This window comes from Pipistrellus kuhlii, unplaced genomic scaffold (genome assembly GCF_014108245.1).
Source record: "Pipistrellus kuhlii isolate mPipKuh1 unplaced genomic scaffold, mPipKuh1.p scaffold_m20_p_11, whole genome shotgun sequence".
NCBI classification, from domain to species: Eukaryota; Metazoa; Chordata; class Mammalia; order Chiroptera; family Vespertilionidae; genus Pipistrellus; species Pipistrellus kuhlii.
In genome coordinates, this window is record NW_023425416.1 from 41,347,876 (window position 1) to 41,375,800 (window position 27,925).

Consider the following 27,925-nt stretch of genomic DNA (forward strand, 5'->3'; position numbering starts at 1 on the left):
CGTGACTATGGTTAGTAATACTGTATTTCACACTGAAAAGTTGCTAAGAGAGTAAAACTTAAAAGTTCCATCGTAAGAAAACAATTTTATAACTACGTGTGGTGATGGAGAGTAATCAGACTTATTATGGCCATCATTTTGAGATATTTACATAGATTGAAATATTAATATTATACATAGGAAACTAACAGACTATATGTCAATCAATCATACCGCAATTAAAACAAAAACACCAGAGGATGGGGGAATTACACAGCATGAAAAAGTTGCCATAGTCCACACTTCCCTCCTGATTTTGTGAACTGAGCCACCAGCTACGATGACCCCAAGTCTCACCAGAGTGGTCACCTGGAACCAGTGGTTCCCCGGAAAGAAAAGAGCCAAGATTCCCCACTCGCCCTCAAAGACGAAAGTCATCCCCATTTTTCTCCTGCCATCCCAGCGGGTTTGACAGGAGAATGCAGGAGGGAGGAGCCCAGAAAGAGGCAAAGGCAGGCATTTCAGCAGCCAGGAGAGAGAGAAAAGGAAGGGACCACAGAAGCTGCCAGGACTGCAGGAACACCAGAACTATTGGCCAGGGGAGCTGGCAGGCACCCCGAGATCCTGTCAGGTGTCAAGTCTGAGATTGTGGTCTCAGAATGTAGTCAGTTTCCTTAGCAACAGTAGCTCTATCCAAGGTGATAAATTACCCTGCTCTCTAACAAATTCAGTTCATTTCTTAAACAATTAGCATCCTGGAAATAATATAAGAACAAGCAAATCCAACCAGTGCACGGAGGGGACAAATCAATCACTGGGTTTGCCTTGAAGTCCCTGGGCCGAGGAGAAATGAGAGAGACTTGGGTTGGGGGGCACAGGCAGGGGCAGGATATACAGCTAGCTAGTGTATCCGAAACTTCCAATTAAATAATAAGAAAACAGACTAATTAAAAAAAAGCCACTTGAAAGATTTCCAAATCCTTTTCTGATCATCCTAAATTCCCATTATTCCCTACCCCCTTCTCTCCTCACTTTACTTCATAGGACCTGACAGTTATTAATTCTTTGATTTCTGTTCCTGTCTGTTCCACTAGACTTCAAGCTTCATTCCCCATGGTATCCCTAGAATGAGAGTCCTGCATGGAACACAATAGGCCTGCAATAATATGTCTCCTAAGTTTCTAACATCCTGGTTCACATATCTCATAGTACATTATAGAATACTAGAGGCCCAATGCACAAAATACATGCATAGGTAGGGTCCCTAGTGGCTGCTGGCCTAGGCCTTCTTTTGTTCCATGCCGCCCCCCCTGGTGGTCAGTGCACGTCATAGCGAGCAATTGAACTCCCGATCAGTCGAACTCCCGAGGGGACACTTTGCATATTAGGCTTTTATATATAGAGAGAGAATATATATATTATATATTATATATACATATTTATGTGTGTGTATATATGTATGTATATATATGTATGTATATACATACATGTATTTCATGCTTAATGGGAAAACTAGAAGCATTTTTAGCAAAACTGGGACTAAGACAAGAAGGATCATAATAGCAAGTATTTAAAATTGTTTTGGATATGCTAGTCAATATAATTATTAAAATAAATTTGATAAAAATCATGATTTCATACCTGAAAACCCAAGGAAATAAACAGAGAAATTACAACAAACAATAACAGAATGTGTTTAGGTTTCTGGGAATAAATTCAACCCACAGGAAGCAATAGCCTATCTATTTAAAAACCATCCAATCAAGTTGCCCAATCAGGTAGAAAATATAATGGGGAAAAATCCTATTTGCAATAGCAATAAAAGGGACAAAATACTTAGCAATTAAAGGGAACATGTAGGGTCCATATGCTTCAAAATACTCTCAAGGGATACACGGGAACACTGAAGTGCATTGAAAGGTGAATAATTATGCCCCTGTTCTTAAAAAGGATGTCATTCATATGTCAATTCTTAAGTAATGTGCATATATTTAAGGCAATCCTTTTTTTTTTTTTTTTTTTTTTTTTTTTTTTAAGCCGATATGGTGGTGGCAGCTGTGGTATTTTTAAGAACTAGACAAGCTGGCTCTAAACTTTTTATGGAACAACCATCTGGGAATGGCCCAAACGAAGCAGGACTGAGGTCAATCAGGGTGCAATGGCCTCACCAAATACTAAGGCATATTCGAAAGTGACAATACATAAAATACTGTAATTCTCAAACATGAATAGGCTGACAAACTCGATGAAACAGAAAAGACCAAGTCAGACCCAAATACTTCACTGAGTGTGCAACGAAGGCATTGCCACAGCAGTAGGGATGGTGGACTAGTCAATGGTGTTGGAAAATGCAATAAGGAAATGCAGATGGGCACTGTTCTCACTCCTTACACCACATAAATTCCCGGTCAAGCAAAAATTCTAATATAAAAATAAAACAGCATAATTGTTGTACATAATTAAAACAAAAATAAAGCAGTTGCCAAAACCAGTTTGGCTCAGTGGATAGAGCATTGCCCTGCAGACTGAAAGGTCCGAGGTTCGATTCCGGTCAAGGGCATGTACCTTGGTTGCGGACACATCCCCAGTAGGGAGTGCAATGTACCTTGGTTGCAGACACATCCCCAGTAAGGGGGTGCAAGAGGCAGCTGATCGATGATGAGTGCAATGTACCTTGGTTGCAGACACATCCCCAGTAAGGGGGTGCAAGAGGCAGCTGATCGATGATGATTCTCTCTCATTGGTGTTTCTTTTTTTCTTTCTTTCTTTCTTTTTTCTTTTTTTTAAATATATTTTATTGATTTTTTACAGAGAAGAGGAGAGAGGGATAGAGAGCTAGAAACGTCATCAATGAGAGAGAAACATCGACCAGCTGCCTCTTGCACACCCCTACCAGGGATGTGCCTGCAACCAATGTACATGCCCTTGACCTTAATCGAACCTAGGACCTTTCAGTCCGCAGACCAACACTCTACCACTGAGCCAAACCGGTTTCGGCTCTGATCGGTGTTTCTAACTCTCTCTCTCTCTCTCTCTCTCTACCCTTCTCTCGTCCTTTCTGTAAAAAAATTTAATTTAATTTAATTTAAAAAATAAAGCACAGTGATGGAAGTTTTAAAGCTGAACTGGGGCCATATTGCCCAACTACAGGAATTCACTAAACCTCACTGAACTGTACACTTTAAATGAGTGAACTTTATGGTATGTAATTTCAATAAAGCTGTTTAAAAATGAAGGTATAACATTATTTGAAAACATGGGTGCTTTTTAAATAATCTTGGAATGGAAAGGAACTCTTCTAAGTATGGATGATAATACAGAGCTCCGAATCTTTAAAGATTGGCAACTTGACTACATAAAAATAAAAAATTTCAGCACAGAATAAAACACCCTGAATAGCTCAAAGGATAACTGAAAAATTAGCAAAGGTGATTACCGTTAATAGACAAACAACTGCTAGAAATCAATAAGAAAAAGAACCCATACCAGACAAAAATGGGAAGAGCACACAATTTTCAGTAAAGAAAATGCAACTGCTCTTATCCATGTGAAATGATGCTCAACCTCACTTAAAATAGGAGAAATTAAAATTACAAGGTACCATCCCCCCCCCAGCCAAATGCAAAGTTTGATAACAGAGTGAGTCTTCAAAGGTATAAACCACCGCTCCCAAACATCACCAGGGATGGTGTTCACGGATCCACCGAGCCATTTTCCACCCAGTCTTTGCTTTTATTGAACAGCTCATGGAGACAGATATTCCCCCCGCAGCATTGTTTGGAAGAACAAAATATTAGAAACACCCTAAATTGTTCATCAAGAGAGTTAGGAGCTGAGCTGATCGGTGAAGAGGTCAATTGGGACAAAAAGCCAAACTGAAGGTAATAGTTAAGGCTTGAATCACCCACTGTGATAAAGAGGCAAAACAAGAATCGGGTGCCATTTTCCCCTAAGATACAGCACAAGGTGAGGGGAGATCCATCAGTGTAGTTGTCAGGGAGGGGTGTGTGGAAGGTGCCAATAACGGAAAAGTCCTGAGCACTGACTCACAGTGGAGAAAAGCATCCGCAAGCCCTCTCCTCTGACAAGGGGAGCTCGGCGGAGGTGCCTGAGAAGGGCCCTGGCCAGAGCCCCTTACTAAGGAGGCCTGAGGATGGAGATGCCTGGGCGAGGCGTGCAGACAGGAGGAAGGGCATGGTGGCCCCAGAGCCTATGACTATGCACGGGGTCTGGGGTGGGGAGGACAGCTTTTACCGAATGAGGCCTGTGCTCTGGGTTGGAAGACCACACGTAGGATCTTGGCCTGCAGAGGAGTCTTGGAAGTGTGCCCACACAAAAGAGCACTCTAGTGACATCAAAAATAAAGAGATAGGTCTTGCGTGTATTGATCAAGAGCCATTTCCAAGTGAAAGAAGCAAAGTTAGTAACAGGTCACAACAAGAATATAGCTGGGACCGGTTTGGCTCAGTGGATAGAGCGTCGGCCTGCGGACTGAAAGGTCCCGGGTTCGATTCCGGTCAAGGGCATGTACCTTGGTTGCGGGCACATCCCCAGTAGGGAGTGTGCAAGAGGCAACTGATCAATGATTCTCTCTCATCGATGTTTCTAACTCTCTATCCATCTCTCTTCCTCTCTGTGAAAAATCAATAAAATATATATTTTTTTTAAAAAAAGAATATAACAATGTGTCCTTGCTACACATTGCTACTACAGTGCAGTTGTTTTTAAACAAGACTACTTAAAATAACATGCATATACCTATAGGTACCTATAAACATGTGTGCGCCAACACATGTATAGAACATACAAGAAGCCAGGACACGGGTTGGTCAGGAGGATGGCAGATGTCAGAAAGACCTTTGTCTCTACGGGACCAGCACGCATCTCAATGGATACACATGAACCTTCCAAATCTGACCTCAGGGGTACTTATTAACAATTCAAAACTAGTTTGTTTAAAGAAACAACGTTAACATGGAAGTTACCTCTAAAGGAAAGGCAGTAACTACAATCTCAAGTGGCCAGGTTATTATAACCAACACAATTCACAATACCCAGCTAACCTCCCCTGGGGCGGGGCTGGAGGGCTCCTGTCCCCACATCCCAATTCTGGTGCTTGGATTCTCTCTATCAATATATTCCAAGCACAGAGTTTAACTCTGTGGTCGCCTCTCACAAGTGGGTCTATCAATTCTTTTTTGGAATCTCAAATGCGAGGTGCTGTATAATTATGAAGTATTACTGCTATGATTTATGTGCCCAAATATTAGTCAATTCTAAATAACATGCATCATTATGATAATTTCTCTGTCTCCTCTCCTTGTCTCCTGAGCACGAGGCTGGTGGATGTTTATCTGGCGGGTTCTGGAACAACTTATCCAAATCGGAAAAAAAGGAAAACGGTTCCTCAGCAGCATGTGCAAAAAACAATTATTTTTATGTTGGAGATAAAAATGTGTACTCAAATAATAAAAGTTTTATTTATTTTTTTCTCCCAAGATACAGGACACACGTTTTTGTCTCCTTTTATGATTCTTAATCCCTCCCTACTGGACAACCAGTGTAAATCACATACGGCTTACATTGGAATCTCTCCAGTGTAAGGAATAAGGAAGATGTAATAGAAGGAATTTCTCTGAAGTAAAAATACCGAAATGTTTCCTCACAGACCTATTTTAAGACTCTATGCTTGCACTGAAGAAAGTAATAATCAAAGAATGAAAGAAAGTAAGCGGCGGGAGGAATAACCTTCAGAAAGAAATTCTATCATGTCCTTTTCACTGTGACAAAGTTCTGATTTAAAAGACACCGAAGCATCTTTCAGCTGGTGACAAGCAGGAACCTTCATTTTGCAGAAGGGGGCAAAGGTCAAATGGCGTGCCCATGGCCACACAGCAATTTAGGGGCCCAGTCCCTCACACGGGTGTCCACCCAGCCCTGGAGTTAACTTATTATCTACACAGGCAGAGATTTTTCTCTACAAAAATGACACATGGGACAAAGTGTTTAATATAATTGAAAGCTACGAAAGTTAAAACTTCCTATCACCTTTTAACACCAGCTATGACCTGGAAATTACAGGCTATAGTATCTGTGGTCAATACTGTGATATATGCCATGAGCACTCCCCCTGTCCAGTCACTATGTAGAAAGGGAAGTGAAATTTCTTCATGCGGGAGGCAACAAGGGGCCTGTGCGGATGGTTTCGTGTGCACCTGGCTGAGAGAGGGGGCTCTAGGTGAGACCTCCGCGGGCACCGCTGCACGTTATCTGCATCAGCTGAGCGCCCGCCTTGGCCCCTGTGGGCATCAGTGCCCTCATCTGTACAGGACACTGATGCCTACAGGGGCCAAGGCAGGTGCTCAAGCTGATGCAGAGGTTTCATGCCTCCTTCACCATGTAAGGATTCAGGAAGACCTGTGTAGCATGCAGTAAGTGTGAGCTTCTTTCAGGTTGGCATTTACCTCCTGAACTCAGCTGACCAAGTGAAGCAAGAATGCACCGAAGCACACACTGGGCCTCAACACTGTCAAGGCTTAAATAAGCCAGAGCCAGGATTTTTGTGAGGGCCTGGTTCTGTCAGCCAATCTGCCCTCAGACCCTGCCATGTCACCTTAGGGCAAAGGTTGGAGGGCACAGGAGAGCACCCCAGAGGCAATGGGACTTCCTCTATCTTGACAAATTCCACCTGGACTGAACCTACTCCCGGAAGCTCAGCAGTGTGGCCAGACCAGCAGTGGCGCTGTGCCAAGCTTCCCACACTAAAAAACAAACCCAAGGACTTGGAGTGCATGTAATGGCTCTTTGTACTAAATCACCATCATGAAGTTAAAGAATGGAAGAATAGTCTTCCAAGTGTTTTGTATGACAGACTTTAACTTCATAGAGGTCTGCACTGGGCTGAATGGTGTTCCTCAAAATTCAAATCTACTGGAACTTCAGAATGTGGCCTTATTTGGAGACTAGACTTCATTTTGCAGAAGGGGGCAAAGGTCAAATGGCGTGCCCATGGCCACACAGCAACTTAGGGGCCCAGTCCCTCACACGGGTGTCCACCCAGCCCTGGAGTTACTTATTATCTACACAGGCAGAGAAAATTCATGCATTGGAGGGGGGCGTCCCTCAGCCCAGCCTGCCCCCTCTCTCACAATCTGGGAGCCCTCTGGGGCGGGAGGCGACCTCTGCAATCAGGGGAAGGCGATGCCCCAACACATCCTTCTGACCACAGATCACACAAATGTTTGTTTCAAATTGCCCGGACAGAGAAGCTGATAAGGGATTGCAATGGTGATCATAAATACTCACTATCCCAAGTCAGCTTGCTTCATAATCAATGAATGCCCATTTTACCTTCTAAAATAAATCCACACTAATCAATACTACTTTCACCTGTCTTTAAAAAGTAAGGATCTGTAATGTTTTTATTAGAAAATAAGACTCTACTGCTTTAAAAAAAAAAAACAAAAAAAACAAAACCACCATTTGGAAATCACTGATATTAACTAACTCTATAACTTTTGAAAACTGAAGTCTAGAGCAGACTTATTTTAAGAGATGGAAAATGGTTACCAAAAATACATGCCAGGGTTACTTGTCATCATTTATCCCAAAAGGGCACAGGAGGATTAATTTGGGATTTTTTTTTTTTTTAATCAACATTCTGTCCACACAAAGGAAAAATCCACTTTATATCTTTAACACAGTTTCCCTGGTGATGGGATGGCCCATATTCAATCCTGCCTGCTACCTTTAAATTGATCAGCTAATAAAATTCAGTAGGGTGACATTTTACAGTTACTGCTTCCATAGCAAAGGCTATAATGAATCAAGGTTTCTAAGCAGGCTTTCACCACATCCATATGCACCAGGATCAAACCAAATCACCCTGAAGGGGGAGAATATCACTTATAAAGACAGCAACTTCATTAAAGCACTTCCTTTGTATGTGTATTAAGTAAATAAGACAGTGCAATTACACGAAGGAACATGCATAAATTCACATAGCTAGGGAAGGCATTTCTCCTCCACATATCATACCCTGAGAAAGATTTAAAACCACATTAAATTATACAGTCCTGATACAGTTAACCAACCCCAAATAAACCAGTGAAGCAAACAGTTCTCTTCAACAAGGTACATACCCCAGAAGCAAACTATTAAAAAAAAAAAAAGAAAAAGAAAAAAGTTTACAGAAGGATAATTCCTATTGGTCAATAAATTCTAATGGAAGGCTTAATTAAATCTAAATGTATGCCTCAGACACACCCACTGCAATTCAACAGCATGACCCTGTTCCTCATCAAGCTTCAGAATCCAGACAAAGTCTCCCTATGAAATCATGCGTGGGGTTCTTGTTTGTTTGTAACATATTTTTATTGCTTTCAGAGAGGAAGGGAGGGGGAGAGAGAGAGAAATATCTGATAAGAATCATTGATCGACCGCCTCCTGCATGCCCCCTACTGGATTTCAAGCCCACAACCCAGGCTTGAAATGTGCCCTTGACTGGAATCGAACCCCAGACCTTTCAATCCATAGGCCAAAGCTCTATAATAAGGTGTGGGTTGTTTTTTTTTTTTTAGTCTCAACTGTCACAACTGAAAAACACATTCAGTCAAAGCCACAAGAACTGGACTCTACAAAGTTTATTCTGCTTTTCAAATATCTGTTCTGCCCACACCTATGAATATATTTACATTGAAGAAAATTTTTAGTAGGCACTCTCTGTAATTTTCTTAATTCTAATCCAATGAAAAAAAATAGTTAAAATATAACCAATTGTAGATCAGAAATAGTCCCACACAGACACATAAATCTATATGCAAACATACACATACTGTCATGCTGTCAAGTGCAGAGAATATGTCAGCCATCACTTCTGGGAGACAGTAATTAGGACTCAGGGAAAGAAAAAGCACCCGACTTTCTTTTCTTCTATTCAATTCTTGAGTGCGTGCAGTATGAAAAAGTAAAAGCATCCAGCAAATAAGAATTTCATCAAAATCACACTGAACTTGTACCAACCAAACTTGTGTCCATTTTAATTAATGTAAGCCATGTGAAAACCTGTTATGATGCCATGAAAAGTATAAAAGTTAAAATACAAGGAAATGAAATACATTTCAACCAGAACATACTTAACAGCTGAGGTTGGTCAAACTGACTTTTTAAAAATACATTGGATTCTATTTATAAAACAATTCCAATAGCACTTTCAGAAGCTCACACTATCATCACTTTTCTACCCACTCACACCTCACATAGTCATTCAGGTGTCTATTCATCCAATGCCATCAGAGTCAGAGACCATGTGAATATCTGATTCAACTAATCGCTACGTTTCCCCTCATTCATACCCACCCCCATGTAATTCCTAAGCAACCCTGGAATGCCTGTACATTCCATTTCTAAAGCCCTTTAACTGCTAGAAAATGGGTCTTTAAGTCAATATTTTCAACCACAATGCCCAGCAATTGCAGTAGGCCTAGCAGATACAAACATGAATGAGTCATGGCTTTCAGCATAAAGATCCAGTGTCTGGCACATAGTAGGTGTGCAATTAATTCCTGTAGAATGGAATCACTGTGTGAGCAAGTTCACAATCAGAGCAGTGCAATCCAAGAGAAATATAATTCAAGCTACAAATGGAAGGCCTGTTCATAATGTTAAGTTTTCTATAGGCACATTTAAAAAGGTAAAAGAAACATTTTAAAAAATGTCATTAATTTTGCTTTTAATTTAATCCAACTTAAAGAAAATATTTTCATTTCCACATGCAATGAGTATTATAAAACATTATTAATGAAATATTTTACCTTTTTTTGTACTAAGTCCTTGAAATCAAATGTGCATTTTACATCTACAAGACATCTCAATTCAGACAAGCACATTTTAAGAGCACAGTAGCCCCACTATGAAGAACATCATGGCAGAAAGTTCCACTGGGCAATATGCCTCCTAACAGAGAGAGGTGGTCAGTGTATGTGGGGGCAAGAAGGAATGATGAGGGCAGGAGGCAAGGGCAGTAGAGACAGAGAGATGATGGAAGTCCTGCTTTGCCACGCTGAAGAGTTCCACCTTTATCCTATGGACAACAGGGGGTAAGGGTGATGTGATAAAGCTTTCCTTCAGAAGGGTGCCTTCCTGGAGACAGAGTAAGGCATGAATTAGAAGAGAGAAAACCTGGCAGCGGAGAAGATGGGTTGCATTGAACATCATCCTTAAGTTAAAAATCAATGGTAATCTATGGCTTAAAAACAGATTCATAGGCCATGATCAATCCACTGTACAGGGAAGATAAATTATGAAAACAAGGAAAATAAATATATGTTTCACAACACTAAATTTATTATGCAATAAATGGTTCTTTATTCTGAAATTATATTGCTTTGGTGGGGGAGAGGGGACATTAAATGTGTACCGTACTTTGAAAATGTCGTGATTGGACAAAATAAAATAAAAAATCTGCAATACTTATCTTGCTCCCCAAATTCTAAATTTTAGTTTGTAAGAAAACTGTGAAATTCTGGCACCTCTGTTTTAAATTATTTCTGAAATTCATTAAGATGGGCTTAGGTCCAATAAGTGCATATTATTCTGTATTCCAATTTTCTTATTTTACTTACACATGCTCATGCACTAATAATACTGACATGACTTCTAAATTAATATAGAGTAATTCAGCAGGTGAAGTATATTATTATCTAGTCATTACCTGAGTTTTGTATTGGATCTATTTAGTAGTATGAATAACTTTGCCCAAATAAACTCTCTTCCTTCTACCCCCAATTCCATGGGTTATTTCCTCCAGATGTAGTTCCCAATGGGGAATTTATGCGTCAACAGTAATACAGAGCTTTGTTTTGTGTTTAATTCTTATGATTTATCATCAGACTGTAGCAAAAAGACACATGTGCAATGCTGCCAACATTTATTAATACCCCAACCAAAAACAGACTATCATTATTTCTGGTCATCTAAGACAAAGCAATCTTAATTTCTCTCTCTTGAATTGCTTGTGAGGGTATGTTCCTGTTCTCTTCACAAAGGTACTGGGCCTTCAAGTCCCTCAATTCATCCCTCTACCCACTTCCCAGGAGGACACTTTTTGAGAGGATTGTGGGTACTGACCTTTGGTATCTCAATTCTTTATATTATAATCATTTAATCTTTTATAATGTCCCATTATTTTTATCTATGCTATGGCACTGAATTTAAAATATATTCCATTGCCTTTGGCTGGGCTATTTTTCTTTTATTCTTCTGACTTGTGTATGATAATTTTCTCCGTTACTTCAGTGGTCCTAAGTTTATCTTCCCTATGCAGTTGGATTAAAAAATGGTATTCCATTTTCTTCTAGTTATACTATAGATAAACTAGAGACACAATGCACAAAATTCATGCAAGAGTAGGCCTACTGTCCCTGGCTGCTGGCACCAGCTTCCCTCTGGCACCTGGGTCCTGGCTTCCCTTGCAGCCACAGCTTTGTCAGGGGAAGGTTGTCCAGAAGGTCGTCCAGAATGATGTCTGGTCTAATTAGCATGTTATGCTTTTATTATTATAGACAAGAGGAATCTAACAGCAGAGGCCTTTGCTCCCTGAAATTAATATACTTTTTAAGCTGTAGAATCATCTGGTATGAATAAAATTAGCTCAGATAGTTCTCAAGGTGGACCGTCCCCATCACAAGTTGACAGATGTCACAAAACAGCTACTCTTCTCCCATCAGAGGGAAGCTGGACATGATTTCTGAGCATCAAAACTTTCAACCCCTCCTTCAAGTCTCTCGATTGGCAATGTTTTTATAGAGTTCTCAACTAGCTCATACAAAATTAATTTTCAGCAAGAAAGGTCATTGATGGACAACAGCAATCACCTGAAGAGAAACATTCTTGCCAGGGACTATCCCCCCAAAAATTAAAATGGCTATGGAAACATTTTGCCTAATTATTATTCATATATTGGGATTCTCCGGGAAAGTACAATAATCCCCCTGTCCAACAAATGGAAAATGGAGAGAAAAACAAAAACAAAAAAAGCAGCATATATGTAACTGCTTACAAAGTTTAGATTATACTAAAATAACCCAGAAGTTAATTCACTGAAAAATTAACAGTGGTCATCTGAAGGAAGGGAGGATTATGGGTAATTCAAATTTCCTTCTCTAGAGCTCTTTTGCAATGTATACTTGCATTATATACTTTATATAATTAGCACTTTATACATATATACACAAAGAACATATTTTTATTACTTTAAAAATTAAACTTGTTTAAAAATAGAGGTAGAAAAGGGTTTGGCATTATATTAAAAATCAAATGCTACTAAAAATCAAGCTAAAGTAACTCAACTTTTATTTAGGCCTCTGCTTACTATACACAGCACCCTTTTTCATATACAGGAAGTCTCCTATCATCTCTATAATAGTAAATCTATCAGAGAGTCATTATATTAAAATTAAAAGAATTATCACAATACTAGGAACTTGCAAATTTCCTTTTTCTTTTTTTTTTTTAATCTCTAAAGTGCTTGCAAAAAATACCTGCAATGAGGTTTACATAAAAATGATGAGATGGTTTTATGGTTTCATTTTGTGTGTGTGTTTCTTTTGTTTGTTTGGTGGGGTTTTTTTGTTTGGGTTTTTTTTGGGGGTTTTTTTTTGTCTATCTGTTAGATAAATACTGAAGCATTTACTGGCAATGTTAAAATGATAAAATATTTAAGATCTCCTTTAAGTACTCTAGCAACAACAAAAGAGTGGGAGGGGAAAATAGATAAAACAAGAACAGAAAATTGGAATTATTGAGTTGGGTGATGGGTATCCTTATTCTATTCTACTTTATGTACACTCAAAGCTATTCCATAATACAGTTTATTGAAAATGCGCTATGAAAAATGAAAAGCAATATATACTTCTGCACATATCAAAAATGAAAAGCAACATATACTTCTCCTCATATCATCCAATGTAGCAAAAGTATACTCATAGCCAAACACTTTTTTTAAACTTCAGGGTGACTATTTCAAAGGGAGCATATGATTCTGTACCTTTTCTTCATGAGGCAAGAGTATGTGCACAGGTAAATCTACCAAGGAAAAGTAAATGTCTTTCATTTGTATCTACAAATTTGAGGCAGAAGATTTCAGACTTTCCGAACTTGGCCACCATCAGACCAACAGTCAGCCACCACAACACTACTTGGTTCATGACATTTAAAAACTAAAATACAAAAGAATAAATAAGATTCAGACTGACTCAAGCATCAGCAAGATTCTATCTGGGCATCCCATTCGCCATCTTGACACAGAGGACAGGCTACATCTCTAAGAGGACACGCCAGTCCATACACAGGTCAGCTGCAGGCAAAAAGCCTCAGCACTCAGCAGAAGTTAGGCAACCAATACCAACAGCAATTCTTCTAATAGTTGCAAAGGATGATAGGAATCCTGAGGATCTGGGATCCCCACACTGATGACTTCCTAGTTTATCAGTTTGAACAAAACACCTCCCACGTGTGCTCACAAGGCACTCCCAGCTGGAGGGATTTCACCTGCATGATCACCAGTGAGCCTCGCATCTCCCAGGAGAGTTGGTATAGACTGGCTTTCCCCTATTTTACAGATGCAGAAACTTGGAGTCAAAGCTGCTCAAAGATTTGTTCTAAAGCAACAGGAGCTTCTGATTCCAAGGACAGTGCTCTTCTCACTGCCCAACCCTCCCCAGGAGCGTGCCTGTGATGGTAAGGAGGAGGCAAGCCCTTCATGAAGAGAAGTGGGGCAGAAAAGAGAGGAAATCAGCTTTAGGCCCAATATTTCCTGGGTTTCGAAACACCCTCCGTGGTGTTTGCCCATGACTTTGTGCTGTCTATTCTTTGCCATGACCGTGGAGACGCTGACTGCGATTCTGTTTGCATGCATGTTTCTGGGGGCTTGCTTTCTCTGCTTTCTGAGCTCTGACAGAGGCCTCCCAACAACTCACTTGACCTAAGAAACACAGAAATCCTTTTGTAAGCCAGGAGGGACTGTCATGGCTGTGGGGATGGGACATTAACTGCTGGTCCTCTCTGTCATTATCAAGATGATACAAAGAAAGAGAAGTTGGCAGAGAAAGAGTCACAGCCCTCAAGTCCCATGGGCCACTCAAGCTCGTGGGAGAGCAAGGCCTACCTCTCTGACTTCGTGGAGCTGGCCGGAATACTGACTCTTGGTTCTTCGGGCAGCTGCAGGCGACTTGTGATGCGTGACTGTGACAACACCGGGGGCCCCCACACCGAGGTGTCTCTGGCTACAGGGAGACGCAGAATTGGGTGTTCCATGGGGGAGCAAAGTGAGACTTCGGCTTCGGGAGCTTGGAGTCGTCTAGAATAAGCAACAGGTGTCAAAACTCAACAACCAACGTGCAGAACACAGCTAAGTGTTGGCTTCCATTTATTTTGAACCTCCTAAATCGTTCCCCTTCATCTGTTTGGAGAAATGAAGGCACGGGGGTGGTAGAACAACACTACATGCCTTCCCACACTTGCTCACACTCACTCACCTAAGGGACTATTAACCAGCCTTCTGATCTCACCCCCACTGTGTCTCCTGCCCCACACTATGTCCATGAAGAGCTACTCAGAGTCTCCGTTAACACCGTGGACTCTCCCGGATCTGCGCCTCCGCACATACCGGACCCTCCTCCTAGAATGTCCTACCCTCCTGGCCAGCAAACTTCAGATGAACCTTCGAGACTCAGCTCGGGCCCTGACCGGTTTGGCTCAGCCTGTGGGCTGAAAGGTCTCAGGTTCAATTCCAGTCAAGGGCATGTACCTTGGTTGTGGGCACATCCCCTGTAGGAGGTGTGCAGGAGGCAGATGATCGATGTTTCTCTCTCATCAATGTTTTTAACTATCCCTCTCTCTTCCTCTTTGTAAAAAAAAAAAAAAAAAAAAAAAAAAAAAAAAAAAATCAATAATATATTGTATATATATATATAAAGACTCAGATTGGTATTCTCTGATGCATGGAGTATCTCCCTGTGTGTCTCAGTCTCCACACTGCTCTTATTCCACTGCAATAAAATTACATTCATTGTCCAGTTACTTTCTTAAGATATTCTGTCAAACTCATCTTTATATCCCCAAGACCTGGCACATGATTTATTGTTTATTAATTTCTTTAATATATGTTTGTTGCCTAAATTGAGTGTACTGTTATCCACCAAATAATCTCCATTTTTTAATGCTGTGCTTATGTTTTATCCTATGGTAATAAATAATCCAAGCAACAACTTAGTGTATGGTGAAGATGGCATCTCAACTTAGTGGAGATGAATTTTTTTTAATACGTGGCACTGAGATAATTGAGCAGCCATCCAAAAAACAAAACTGGGTTCACCTCTTAGATCACAGGACCTCCCCTCCCCGAAAATGGATCAAAGAGATTTTTAAAAAGCACTAGAAGAAAATGTGTAGCCTTGGAATAGTAGAGGTCTAACACCTCCAAATGCAAAAGCCATAAAAGAAAAGCTCAGTAAATTGAGCTTTTTACCTAAGAACCTAAAAACTTCTGCATGGAAAACAAACAGATTTTAAAGACTTACTCCCACCATCAACAAAGCCAAATGATAAACTAGGAAAACTATTTTCAACTTAGTTCCAAAAGGCTCATCATTCTTATTTGTAATTAGGAATATAATTCCTAGGAAGTGATAAGGACTATAAACTAATTACACTAGGGCAAGATGCATGCAGACGGTTCACAAAAAAAGATAAATGACCCTTAAACCAAATGAAAACATGTTCAACTGTACTCATAAGTAAATGTAAAATTCAAGCCACATTTAGATACCATCTTTCACTCAGATTTGCAAAAATCCAAAAGTTTGAGTACACCACCTGTGGACAGGACGACAGACAAACAAGTTTATGAGAGCACAAAGTAGCAAAAACCTGTGATGAGGACAATCTGGCAGTACCTGTAGCTGTTATAATTGTGCTACACTGTGATTCAGGAATGCCCTGATTGAAACTGTGTCCTCCAATACTCCTGCACCCAAGTGAAATGGCATATATCCCATGTTCAACGGCAAAGTGTGAGAAACAACCCAAATGCCCATCAGTATGGACTAAGTTCAATAAAATATGGCATACCTTCTGAATAGAATACTACCAAGATGGAAGAGAATAATGAGCAAAGTCTCCGAGTTGGCCTGGGGTGAAAAATATCTGAAACTATATAGTTAAATGAAAAAAGCAAGGTGCAAAACTATTCTATAGTATGCCGAGTTGCATCAAAATGTGGAGACGGAGTATTTTTACTGTCATTTGTTTAAAATAAAATAAAAATCATTTAGAAAGATACACACACACAAAAACTAAAATAGTTGACACCTATTTGTGGAGAAATGAAGAATGACAGTAGGATCGGAGGCAAAGGGAGATTTTTCACTGTATAGCTTATTTTTATATCCTTTTTTTTGGAACCCTAAGAATATAATACCTAACCAATTATTTTTAAATTCCACATAAAATTTACACTCTAAATGCCCCTGTGCCTCATTGCAAATTGGGAAAAGACAGTTAGACGATATGTTGAATTCATGCCAACATATCAGATATTTACGGAATCCCTACTATGTGCCAATGGGAGTACCTACAAGAAGAAATATGAGATGGGTAATAGTCATCGCTCTAAAAACTGTTCAACGTTAATGGCCTATAATTTTACAAATCACCAAAAGGTTGGGAAGCAGGGTAGAAATCAGAATTTTACATTACCCCGCAATGCCACAGGAGCTTGTTTAGGTTCTCCAGGCCGGAACTTGGACATAATAGGGATATAAATAAAGTTGGGAAGCAGTGTATTGATTTTAAATAACTTTAGGTAATTGGAGAAAACTGTGGTCTCAGAATTACATATGCTGTGATTAAAGTCAAATACAGCAATCATCTACTTACAGCCCCAATCCTTTCATTTGAAGTGTGGAAGGGGAAAGATGCTATCTCTTTAATCCTTTAGTGATAGTGGATTTGCCAAAGCATTAAGAGTTGACTAAAATACATTTTGTTTGGGAGGCTATTCCAACCCAAGAAAAGGCAGATTTGTCACTGGCTTTAAAGCCAGGCTGACAGGTTTCACTCCCCACAGTTCCACCAGGTTCTAGCTGTGTGACCTCGTGAGCGTTATTTAAGCTTTCTTATTAATAATCAATTTCCTCATTTTTAAAACAGAAATGATAATATTGACCCTTAAGAGGCATAGTGAATATTAAATTCTATCATGAAGCTGCATGGCTAACATTTGTTTCTTTCCTTGCATCAATTAATACTTGGTCGAAGAAGTCCTTACTGAGTTTTAAAACGTTAAAACGTCACTTAGCACAAAATCATAAGCAGTCACTGGCCTGCTCTTTATTTTCTATCGGATCAGAAGTGCTGATGAAGCTCAAAACATAATTAAATACTTTCTGGAGAACCTATATGGTCAGCAATTAAATTATAAAAGGGAAAATACTTCCAGATTCTGAGTAGAATGAGAGAACCCGTCAGAAATTAAGAGATGAGAACAGCTCTGGCAACCTTTGCTTGGAACAATATCACCATAAATGGCCATAAATCAAGAAATCCACCCAGAAGCCAAATTATTTCACTGTGGACATCTAGCCCCGTGATCATTACTTAATGGCTGTCATTTGAATTCACAAGCAGTAAATTTGAGTCGAAAACCCTTTAATTTCCCATTAACTGTGGTATTCATGGTTTAATTCACATGCAAACCTCCTCTTAGAGTAAAATGAGCAAGAGTCTCAGGCTTGGTAAATCCCATAGGTCATCAGGCACCAGGACAAATATAGAGCAAAGGCAGCAAACTGCCACCACTATAAACAAATGGGGTCTTTCCAAAACACAACTTATATAAAATGCCCAGGTTTTGTGCTTAAATGTCAAACACTTATCCTTGCTACTAATCCTATCTAATAAAGAGGTAATATACAAACTAGCCATCACTCCAATGCACAAGATGGCTGCCCCCATGTGGACACAAGATGGCTGGCAGGGGATGGCAGTTAGGGCTGACCCAGCTGGCAGAGGAGGGCAGTTGGGTGCGATCATGCCAGCAGGGGAGGGCAGTTAGGAGGAACCAGGCTGGCAGGGGAGGGCAGTTAGGAGCAATTGGGCCAGCAGGGGAGCAGTTAGGCATGAATCAGGCTGGCAGGGGAGTAGTTAGAGGGTGGTCAGGCTGGTAGGCAGAAGCAGTTAGGGCAATCAGGCAGGCAGGCAGGTGAGCAGTTGGGAGCCAACAGTCCTGGATTGTGAAAGGGATATCCTACTGTCCACTTAGGCCCAATCCCACCAGGGACATCCTTCAAGGGGTCCCAGATTGGAGAGGGTGCAGGCTGGGCTGAGGGACACACACACACCATGCACGAATTTCGTGCACTGGGCCTCTAATCTAAAATAAAGTATTATCAGCATTTGAGGAACAACATGGCAGGTTTTTGCTCCAAATATTTACATCAATATTTCTAGGGTATGACTAGAAATGCCAAGTGTGCCATCTGTGGAAATTGCATAGTCAAGGGTAACCATTTCTATTCTGGAATAAGATTCTCCCATTCCCTAGGAGACTCACCCGTTGGGTCTGCCTAATAAATGGGGTGGAGCCTAAGCAAGAAGTGGTAGCAGGGAAGATCAAGTGCTAACGCTTAGGTCCCACCCAGGCATTCAACAGGCAATCAGGTTTTATGGTATTTTTTAAATATATTTTTATTGATTTCAGAAAAGAAGGGAGAGGGGGAGAGAAATATAAACATCAATGATGAGAGAGAATTGAACCTGGAACCCTTCAGTCCACAGGCCAATGCTCTATCCGCAGAGCCAAACCAACTAGGGCAGAGAAGGACATTATTAGCAAATTGGCCAGGCTTACAGGTTGTTTTTGCCTACAGTGCCTTAAGAAGACATAACCCTAACTATTTCCTTAACTTTTTTTTAAGATAAATTAAAAGTAATCATTCTAATTACTATTTAGCACAGTTTGTTTCAGATAAAAGGTACATTTAAAACATGAATTCACATTTTCAAAAACCAATCTGTTGCAGAATACAAAGTGCCTATAGATTATCCCAATGATACATAGGTATCAAAGATAAAAAGAACTACTATAAATAAGTAATGGGCAATTTCCCATTAGTATTTTAGAATAAAATACAAAACCCCAAATTGAAAAAAAATAATTAGTTGGTCCTAAAAAATTTCTTAAAACGTGTATCAAAAGTTTATAATAGGCTTGCTGAAGCCCAAATTAAAAAGCTGAAAAGAAGGTGGAAATATTTTACCACTTCTACTGCACAAAACTGATCTATTGGGAAAAATTACTGAGGGTCAATTAATTGTCACAGCATCCAAATGATATTTAATTTGGAACATATTTTCACTTCCTTGAATTTTTTCCACAGTAAAGGTGGAAAAAGACTATATTTCTGAATAAAATAGCCCAAGAGAGGCAGGAAAGTCAAGCCAGCCTGGTTATTTATTGTGAAAAACAAATTTAACCAACTAAAACCTTTCATTATGTTCCCTTTCTCTTCCTCTAAGAAAAATTAATGTACCATCTCTATATATGTGAAAACTGAGCACAAAAACTGATTTACTCCTTTTCTTCCAAAAGGATTTCTACCTCAAAAATCAACAAAAAAGGAAAGGCATAACAATTTTTAAGTAGTATAGTCAGTGCCTTAAAATTATTCAGAATTCCATTTTCCTGGTAGTCAACATCTGAATAAAATGTGGAGTATTATTTTTAATAAGTCCATTCTACTATTTTGTTTAAATAGCATTATATGGACTTTTCATTTGCCCTGCCTTTTTTGTTTGTTTGGTGGTGGTCTTTAATATTCAGTTATCTCAAGCTTAAATAAGACCTAAAGTAGAAATTAAAGTTTTAAAACTGGGACATTTTCCAAGTTCATTTTCATGATTAACTTTCAGAATTATACTTGGCTCTCTCTATTTTTCCAAATTCCTGTTTTCTTGAAAAAATAGGAATTTCCAAGGCTAGAGAATTTTTCCTTTGTCATCTGCAAATCTTCAATATATCCTAAACATTTTCTTATAATGTCATACAAATAATCTCTTAAATACACACACATAAGTGTGAGCAAACATGTGTGCAAAGAAAACGGAGTAGTTTTCCCCAGAAAGCAGATTCTAGCTAGCTTATAAATATACCATGCCGAAACCATGATTACACATACAAATGCCAGATCTTTGCAAGATCGGCGCAAGCAAATGCATATATTTCAATTTCTAGCAAATAGAGGGGGGGGAAATGTAATATTTTTGCCTTGCTTTTTCTCGAAACATTTTCAGTCCCCAAATAACGTATTGTGACTCTTCTCTCACAGCTTATCCAACCACTTCCAAATCTCTACCCCATGCCTCCAGCCCAGCCTCTGTCTAGGTCCAATTGAAGATACCAAATGGACTTAACGAATTGGTCTCATGCGCTTGGCCCCCTTACCACACACCTACCCCTTTTCTCCCCACTTCCTCCAGCCTTTTCATCTTCCAGATCCACTGAGGAGGAGTCATATGGGATTTCAAAATCTTCTACACATCCACCTTCAGCTTTTGCACCTTCCACCCACATCCTTTGTTTGGAACCTTGCAGTTCCAAGTACCAAGATTCCTTTTCTGTGCTGAATTCTGAAAGTGTGAAGGTTGTTTATTTCTACGGACCATAATTCACCCATTTCTCATACTGTGGAAATACAGGATTTTAGAGCTAGAAGATACCTCAAGTCTAACCCTCTCTTTTTATAGATCTAAAAATTACAGGCTCAACAAGGTAAAATAAAACATAACAGAAGTAGGACCCAAATTACAAATCTCACTCAAGATTCAACTAAGAAAGCCCGCTTCAAGACGCAGCCCCTCCAGGTGGCCCTTCTCAACTGAAGGAGGACATAGTCATTTACAACAGTGTCTGACACAAGGCAGACATTAAAGCATTTGATAGAAAGGAGGAAAGCTAATATCTGTTGTACATTGTTTCATGTTTACACCTTTCTTCTTACCCAAAATTCAACCCACATACCTATCATCACAAAAATATACACACAACCCTCCTTTGAAAACAAGATTTCTGTACTATATTTCTCTTGGAATTGCAAAATCCTCAAAGAAAATGATTTTTATGTTATATATGTTGTTTTTAAATAACATGAAACAAAGACTTTTTAATGTTAAACTGCCATTTTAACGGTGGGGAAAATCTGATAACAATACTAGAACTTTCCTTAGTTTAGTTACACATCAAAAACCTAGAGTAATCACCATAATTTATATAGAGATTTTAGCTTCATTGCTTTTAATTTTATAAACAAAATAGGACAAGCAAAAAGAAGAAATAGAAAGACAAAGGGAAGGAATGAAAATGTCATTGAGGGTAGAAGTGATCATTTTACAAAAAAAGAAAAAGAGAACTAATGAGTCTAGTAAAATTGCCAGATATATGAACTTAGAAAAGTCAATAGCATTCTTCTGTATCAACAATAACCAATCAGGAAATACATTAGAAAAGAAGATATTCACAACAGCAAACAAAAACTATGATGTGTAAGTATTGATCCAATAAGAATACATACAAGCTTTGTGAAGCAGATTTTTTTTTAATCTATGAAAAGAAATCAATGAGGAATTGAGAAAATGAAAATATACATATCAGATTGATGGGACAGCTTAATACTGTAAAGATATCAGTTCTTATGTAATTATTCTAATAAAAATTGCAACAGGAATTTGAGAACTCAAATTTATTCTAATATATGAATAGAATAAAAATTTGTGAAGAGCTAAATTAATTTTGAAAAGAGAAGGACACATACTATTACCAGATACAAAATATTAACAAAGCCATGGTGATTATATAGTATTCATGCAGGAACAAGTGACTAAAGTAAAAACTAGAAAAAAAAGGGGCATAAAAGAACTTATGTATACACGAGAACTTGGTATATTACAGAGGCAGCACCATAAACTAGTGGAGAAAAATATTAATATTGGGAAAAGCAAAAATAGCTGGCTCTATACCTCACAGCATATAAAAAGGTAAAATAAATAAATAAAATGTAAAAAATAAAACTACAAAATTAACAAAAGAAAATGCAGAATATCTATGTAATTCTGTGATTAAATCTGCAGAATAATACCAGTTATATAAGTTTAAACACTTGACAGGCAAACAAAGCCCACACATGAAGCATGTCAAACTTGCAGCCGGCAGGCTGCTTGCCATACATATCCAGGGAATCGATGCTAACAGAAACAGAGTGGGAGCAAGAGAGAAAGGAAACAAAACCATACAGGTTCCAAGTGTACAACTCAATAAAGAATGTTTATTGAGTTGTACACTTGGAACCTGTATGGTTTTGTGACCCCCAATAAATTCAATTAATAAAATACAATAAGTAAAAAACATTTTTAAAGAGATGGTCTTGTTTGGACTGATGAGTTTGCCATGATTCTATAATGATGGTAACAACTTTCATTATAAATATAATTACAATAGCTAACACGTACATATTATGTGCCATGAGCTGTCTTAAGTATTATATATGTACACTAGTTAACACTTGGCCTGGCCTGCAGGGATCAGGCTAAAACCAGCTCTCTGACATTGCCCAAGGGGGCTCAGAGGGCAGTTCTCGGGTGACATACCCTGGAATCGGGCTCCCTCCTCTCTGGTTCCAGATGCAACACCCAAGAACTGCCAAGTCACCACAGCTCACAACCTCCCATGTTGAACATCTGCTCCCTGGTGGTCAGTGTGCATCATAGCTACCGGTCAGACTGTCTCTTAGGCATATATATATATATATATATATATATATATATATATATACACACACACACACACACACACACACACACACACACACACACACTAGAGGTCAGTGCATGAATTTGTGCACCAATGGGGTTCCTCGGCCTGGCCTGCGGGACCTGGCTGTAACCAGCTTTACAGCATCCCTTGAGGGGTCTGTGATTGTGAGAGGGTGCAGGCCAGGCTGATGGACTCCACCAATCAGCTGGACACCAGCAGCAAGCTAACCTACTGGTCAGAACATCTGTCCCGTGGTGGTTAGTGCACTTCATAGTGAGCAGTTGCCTTAGCATCTCATTAGCATATTATAGTTTGATTGGTTGAACGGCTAACCAGTTGACCAGACACTTAGCATATTAGGCTTTTATTATCTAGGTCTAGTAGATAACCTTAAGCCACTTAATCCTCTTTATAATCCTATGAAGTAGGTATTATAACTTCATTTCACAAATGAGGCAAACGAGGCACAGAGAGACTCAATATTTTCCCCAGGTCTCACAGCTAGTAGATAATGCAGCTGGGATTCAGGTCCATGCAAGCTGGCTCCCAGCTCCATGCTCTTAGCCACTACACTGCACTGGCTTGCTAGAGGTGATTCACCCACGCTCTTCAACTGAGCTCCAAAAAAGTCACAACTCTTTACAGACCACCGTGGCTGATAGCTTAGCTGGAACTGAGGAGAGACAATTACTTTATCATATCAAACAAAGCCCCATACAGCATATCAATTCTCAAATACTTAGTTAAGTTCATTAAGACTAAAATATATCGGGCTAAAATGCATTTGCTTAAATGTTTTCTTCATCAATTACCTATAATAACAAGGGCAAAGTTTTGATGGACAGTATCTACAGATGTTAAAGACAAAATGCAGGTCACACTCATTAACACTTAATGCTTATCCATGAGTCATTTATCTATGCCTTACTGTCTTCCCCTAGACTGTGACCTTCCTCAGGCCAGGGACTGTGTCTAGCCACAATGAACCCTATGGAACGTACTATAGGAGCTCACCTTGCAAATGCTATGAACATAATAAATACTAAGAGCAATAAACCTCCCAACCTCAGTTTTAACCACTGGTTAAACTACTGTTTCCTCCCTAGAAACCTAATTTTAAGAACACCAATAATGACTCATTGGTTTCTCCTCTCCTTTTCGAAGAGACAGAAGAGTTTGGAAATGACACCTCCCACATTTACAATAATTATAAGTAAACACTTATAATGTTTAAATGTCCAAAAAGCAACCTTATTCAGAGATCCAAGCATTACCTGAGCATATATTATGTGCCAGGCAACTGAACTATAACAATGAACAAAGTAGCCATAACTGGTTTTGCTCAGTGGATAGAGCATCGGCCTGCGGACTCAAGGGTCCCAGGTTTGATTCCGGTCAAGGGCATTTACTTTGGTTGCAAGCACATCCCCAAGTAGGGGGTGTGCAGGAAGCAACTGATGTTTTTCTCTCATCAATGTTTCTAACTTTCTATCCCTCTCTCTTCCTCTCTGTAAAAAATCAATAAAATATATATTTTTTAAAAAATGAACAAAACAGACAAATATCCCTACCATCATAGAAGTGGCATTGTGGTGAAACAAAGGGATAAAAATAAATAAATTGGTAAAATACAAAGTATTTTAGGTAATAAAGATGATGTAAAGCAGGGATAATATATATACACAATATAAAGCAGAGATAGAGAAAGGTGGGACAGCTTTCCAGTTTTAGATAGGTGTCCAGGGAAGGCCTCATGAAATGGTAGCAGCTGATTTAAAGACCAGGATGAAGCCAAGGAGTGAGCCACACTGACATTTGGGGGACAGTATTCTCAGAAACTCAACAGGTGCCAAGACCCTGGGGAGTTTGAGCAAGGAAGACAGCATGCGGGGTTTGCTCAAGGGTGGACATGAGCAAGGCAATAGAGCAGTAGAGCTGAGGTCAAAAAGGTCAACAGACTAGAAAGATGAGCTCCTGAATGAGAAATTACAGACAACTGCTAGGCAAGCCATATAATAAAGTTGTATCTCCTGGGACTGATTCAGACACTCAGCATGATGAGCCAATTAGAACAATGGGTTCCAATAAGCTTTTCCCTTGGGGCCATATTCAGGTATTACACTGTCATTTGCATACAATTTACATACATCTACACGGCATGTATCATCTCTATTGGATCATTTTCACAGTAAAATTGTATTACTACAGCCCTGCAGATGGGCATTTCATGATTTATCCCAGTCTCTATGTCTTCCCACATCTCCATGTAATCCGCCCAGAAGACATTCCATGCCAGAAATGAATCACAGAAGAAAAGGAGACTGCATGTCGAGGAATTCTATAAATGACCACTCTATAATGTGGTGGGAAATGGGGCTCTCGTTCTATGTTTAAACTTCTGTCACCTACCAGTGGGTCAAACCAGCTGTGGGGAGGAGATGCCCAGTGCAATTCTAAGACAGAATGTTTCAAGAAGCAAATCTGATTTTCTTACAATCAATAACTAATCTCTGACAGAGGCGCTCCCATGTGCTCAGAGATCATTATCTCCTTCCCAAATGCTCAGGCACAAAAGCACGAAGCTCAAAGCACTCTCCCTACTTGTGTTTCAAAAAAGCTTCACACTGGAAAACTAAATCACGTCATTGTCAACGTGCCTAGGCTGCACGCAGAATCCTCCAGGATCTGGGGAATAAATCCCACTAATTACTTATTCCCAGCTTGGCATTACTGATGAGGTTAAGACGGAAATGCAGGATTTGCTAATAACTCAGGGGATCTGGGTAAATGACACGTGGGGGGAGGGTTGATAGCGACAGGAAGCTGCAGAAACCTTATAAGCCTACAAGTTGATTAGGAAATTTTCCTGAAAATACTATATGTGACCAGAACCTTTGAAGCAATAGATATTTGCCTTCCTCTTCTCTGCTGCACATTTTATATGTATGTAACACACACACACATAAACACGCAGACATACTCTTATGACCCTCCCTAATTCTCCCTAGGGCACTTCTTGCCAAAGCAGAAATAAACTGTAGGTTCACAGGCTTATGCTCACACTAAGCTAGGCTTATACTTAAAGCTCAAAGGAATTTAGAGCGTGTGTGTCCTGGATTTTTCAGAATCCAGACACAGGACTTGACAAGTATACAGGGCCATCCGATTTCTTTTTTTTTTCTTTTTGTTTTTTTTTTTTTTTTGCTTACAACTAATTTCTGGATCATAAAGGAAAAGGCCTCACTCTCAGATCTCTCAATTTTTACCAAAGAACTTTAGACAGAAAATCAATAGAAGGGTAAGTGGTTTAAGAATTTGGTCCCTAAAAAAAAAACTAAAAAAAAACAAAAAAACAGCCCAGCCGTGGCTCAGTGGTTGAGTGCTGATCTATGATGTCAAAGTTCGGTTCCTGGTCAGGGCGCATGTCTGGGTTGCAGGCTTGACCCCCAGTGTGGAGTGTGCAGGAGGCAGCCAATCAACGATTCTCTCTTGTTATTGATGTTTCTATCTCTTTCCCTTCCTCTCTGAAATCAATACACGTGTGTGTGTGTGTGTGTGTGTGTGTGTGTGTGTATGTGTGTGTGTTTTTAAAGAACTTGGTCCCTGTCCTTCTAACCACTGAAATTTGCAGGACCTGGACCGTATCAAATGGGTATCTGGCAAAGCTGGAAGCCTGCAGAATCCCATGGGTGCCAGTAATTTCCACACAGAAAGGATGTGGGTGAAGTCATTAGAAGCAGCCCCAAAGAAGTGTAACCGAAACCGGTTTGGCTCAGTGGATAGAGCGTCGACCTGCAGACTAAGGGGCCCCAGGTTCGATTCCAGTCAAGGGCATGAATCTTGGTTGTGGGTACATCCCCAGTGGAGGGTGTGCAGGAGGCAACTGATCAGTGTTTCTCTCTCAGTGATGTTTCTTACTCTATCCCTCTTCCTTTCTCTCTATGAAAAATCAATAAAATATATTTTAAAAACATTTTTTTTAAAGGCATTCATTAAAAAAGAAGGAGGAGGAGGAGAAGGAGGAGGAGGAGGAGGAGGAGGAGGAGGAGAAGGAGGAGGAGGAGGAGGAGGAGGAGGAGGAGGAGGAGGAGGAGGAGGAGGAGGAGGAGGATAGACCATTTTACAGGTGAGGATTTTTGTATTGCCCAATCCCAGGGTATCAGGTAATAGAGTCCAAAAAGCTATGATAAATGTTCTCAATGTCCTCAATTTAATGAACTAATTGGATTTTCCACCACCTTTCATTCCTTTCATAACTTCTCTTGCCTGCTGCACACAGGGTGCTGACTGCTCATGGCATGGAGCCTCTCTCCGATTATGCCTACACACTTCTGCTCTCATCAGCTTGGCTAAACATCTACAAAAGCCAACTGTATTTAGTCCCCACTCTGCTTATGCTGGCACACTTATTACTGCGACGGCATAGTTTAAATTCATAAAATATAAATATGAAAAATAAACATCTTTATGAAACTAAATTGAGTGACTTGAAAAATAATAAAAGTGAATTGCTAAAAACTGTTGTTGAATTAATTGCATGTGGACATGATAACTATAAAAAGCCAGAAACCCATTTACTTAAAAAAACAAAACAAAACTGGGAAGGTTCTGTAACGAGTTTGCCCTGCTCTTTAAAGAAACCAAAATAGGAAATGAGAGGCGATACATTATAGATATGCTTTCTAGATGAAAAGATGCAGAATTCCTACCAGTAAACCCACGCTTGATGACAGGGCCTTGGAACTACATCTAAAAAGTGGTTGAGTGAAGATTTTAAGTTAAAATGGCATACCTGGTTAAGGTCTGTACACATCACACTTATGATTCCTTGCTTTAGCCAACTGTTTTTGATTACGGGACCATGTCTCCAAATCATCAGCTAAGAGGACTTCTCCCGGAGTCTCGGTTGTAAGGTTGTAGAACCCTGGAGAGGCCTGATGGCCAATGTGTGAGCTGTAAGAAAGCAGTTTCTGTAAGCTCACTGGCTCAGCCCAGGGCCTGGCTCAGCACAGGAGAAGTGGTGCTGTCTCACAGGTCAGCTAGCTCCATGTTAGAGAGAAAGAGGGTCTGATCCTCCAGGGC

The 27,925-nt window shown here is 39.7% G+C and overlaps 1 protein-coding gene across 2 annotated transcripts in view; it reads right to left on the bottom strand.

The window, feature by feature from the left end:
- Positions 1-27,925, bottom strand: part of OSBPL10 (oxysterol binding protein like 10) — a 201,191-nt gene that overhangs the window by 77,935 nt on the left and 95,331 nt on the right. The window contains exon 4 of one of the 2 annotated variants that reach the window (XM_036431681.2): positions 14,144-14,335. The exons of the other annotated variant lie outside the window; for it this stretch is intronic. Within the exon in view, the coding sequence (XP_036287574.1) occupies positions 14,144-14,335 (192 nt within the window). The remainder of the gene's footprint in view (positions 1-14,143; positions 14,336-27,925) is intronic. 2 annotated transcript variants of the gene reach the window in all.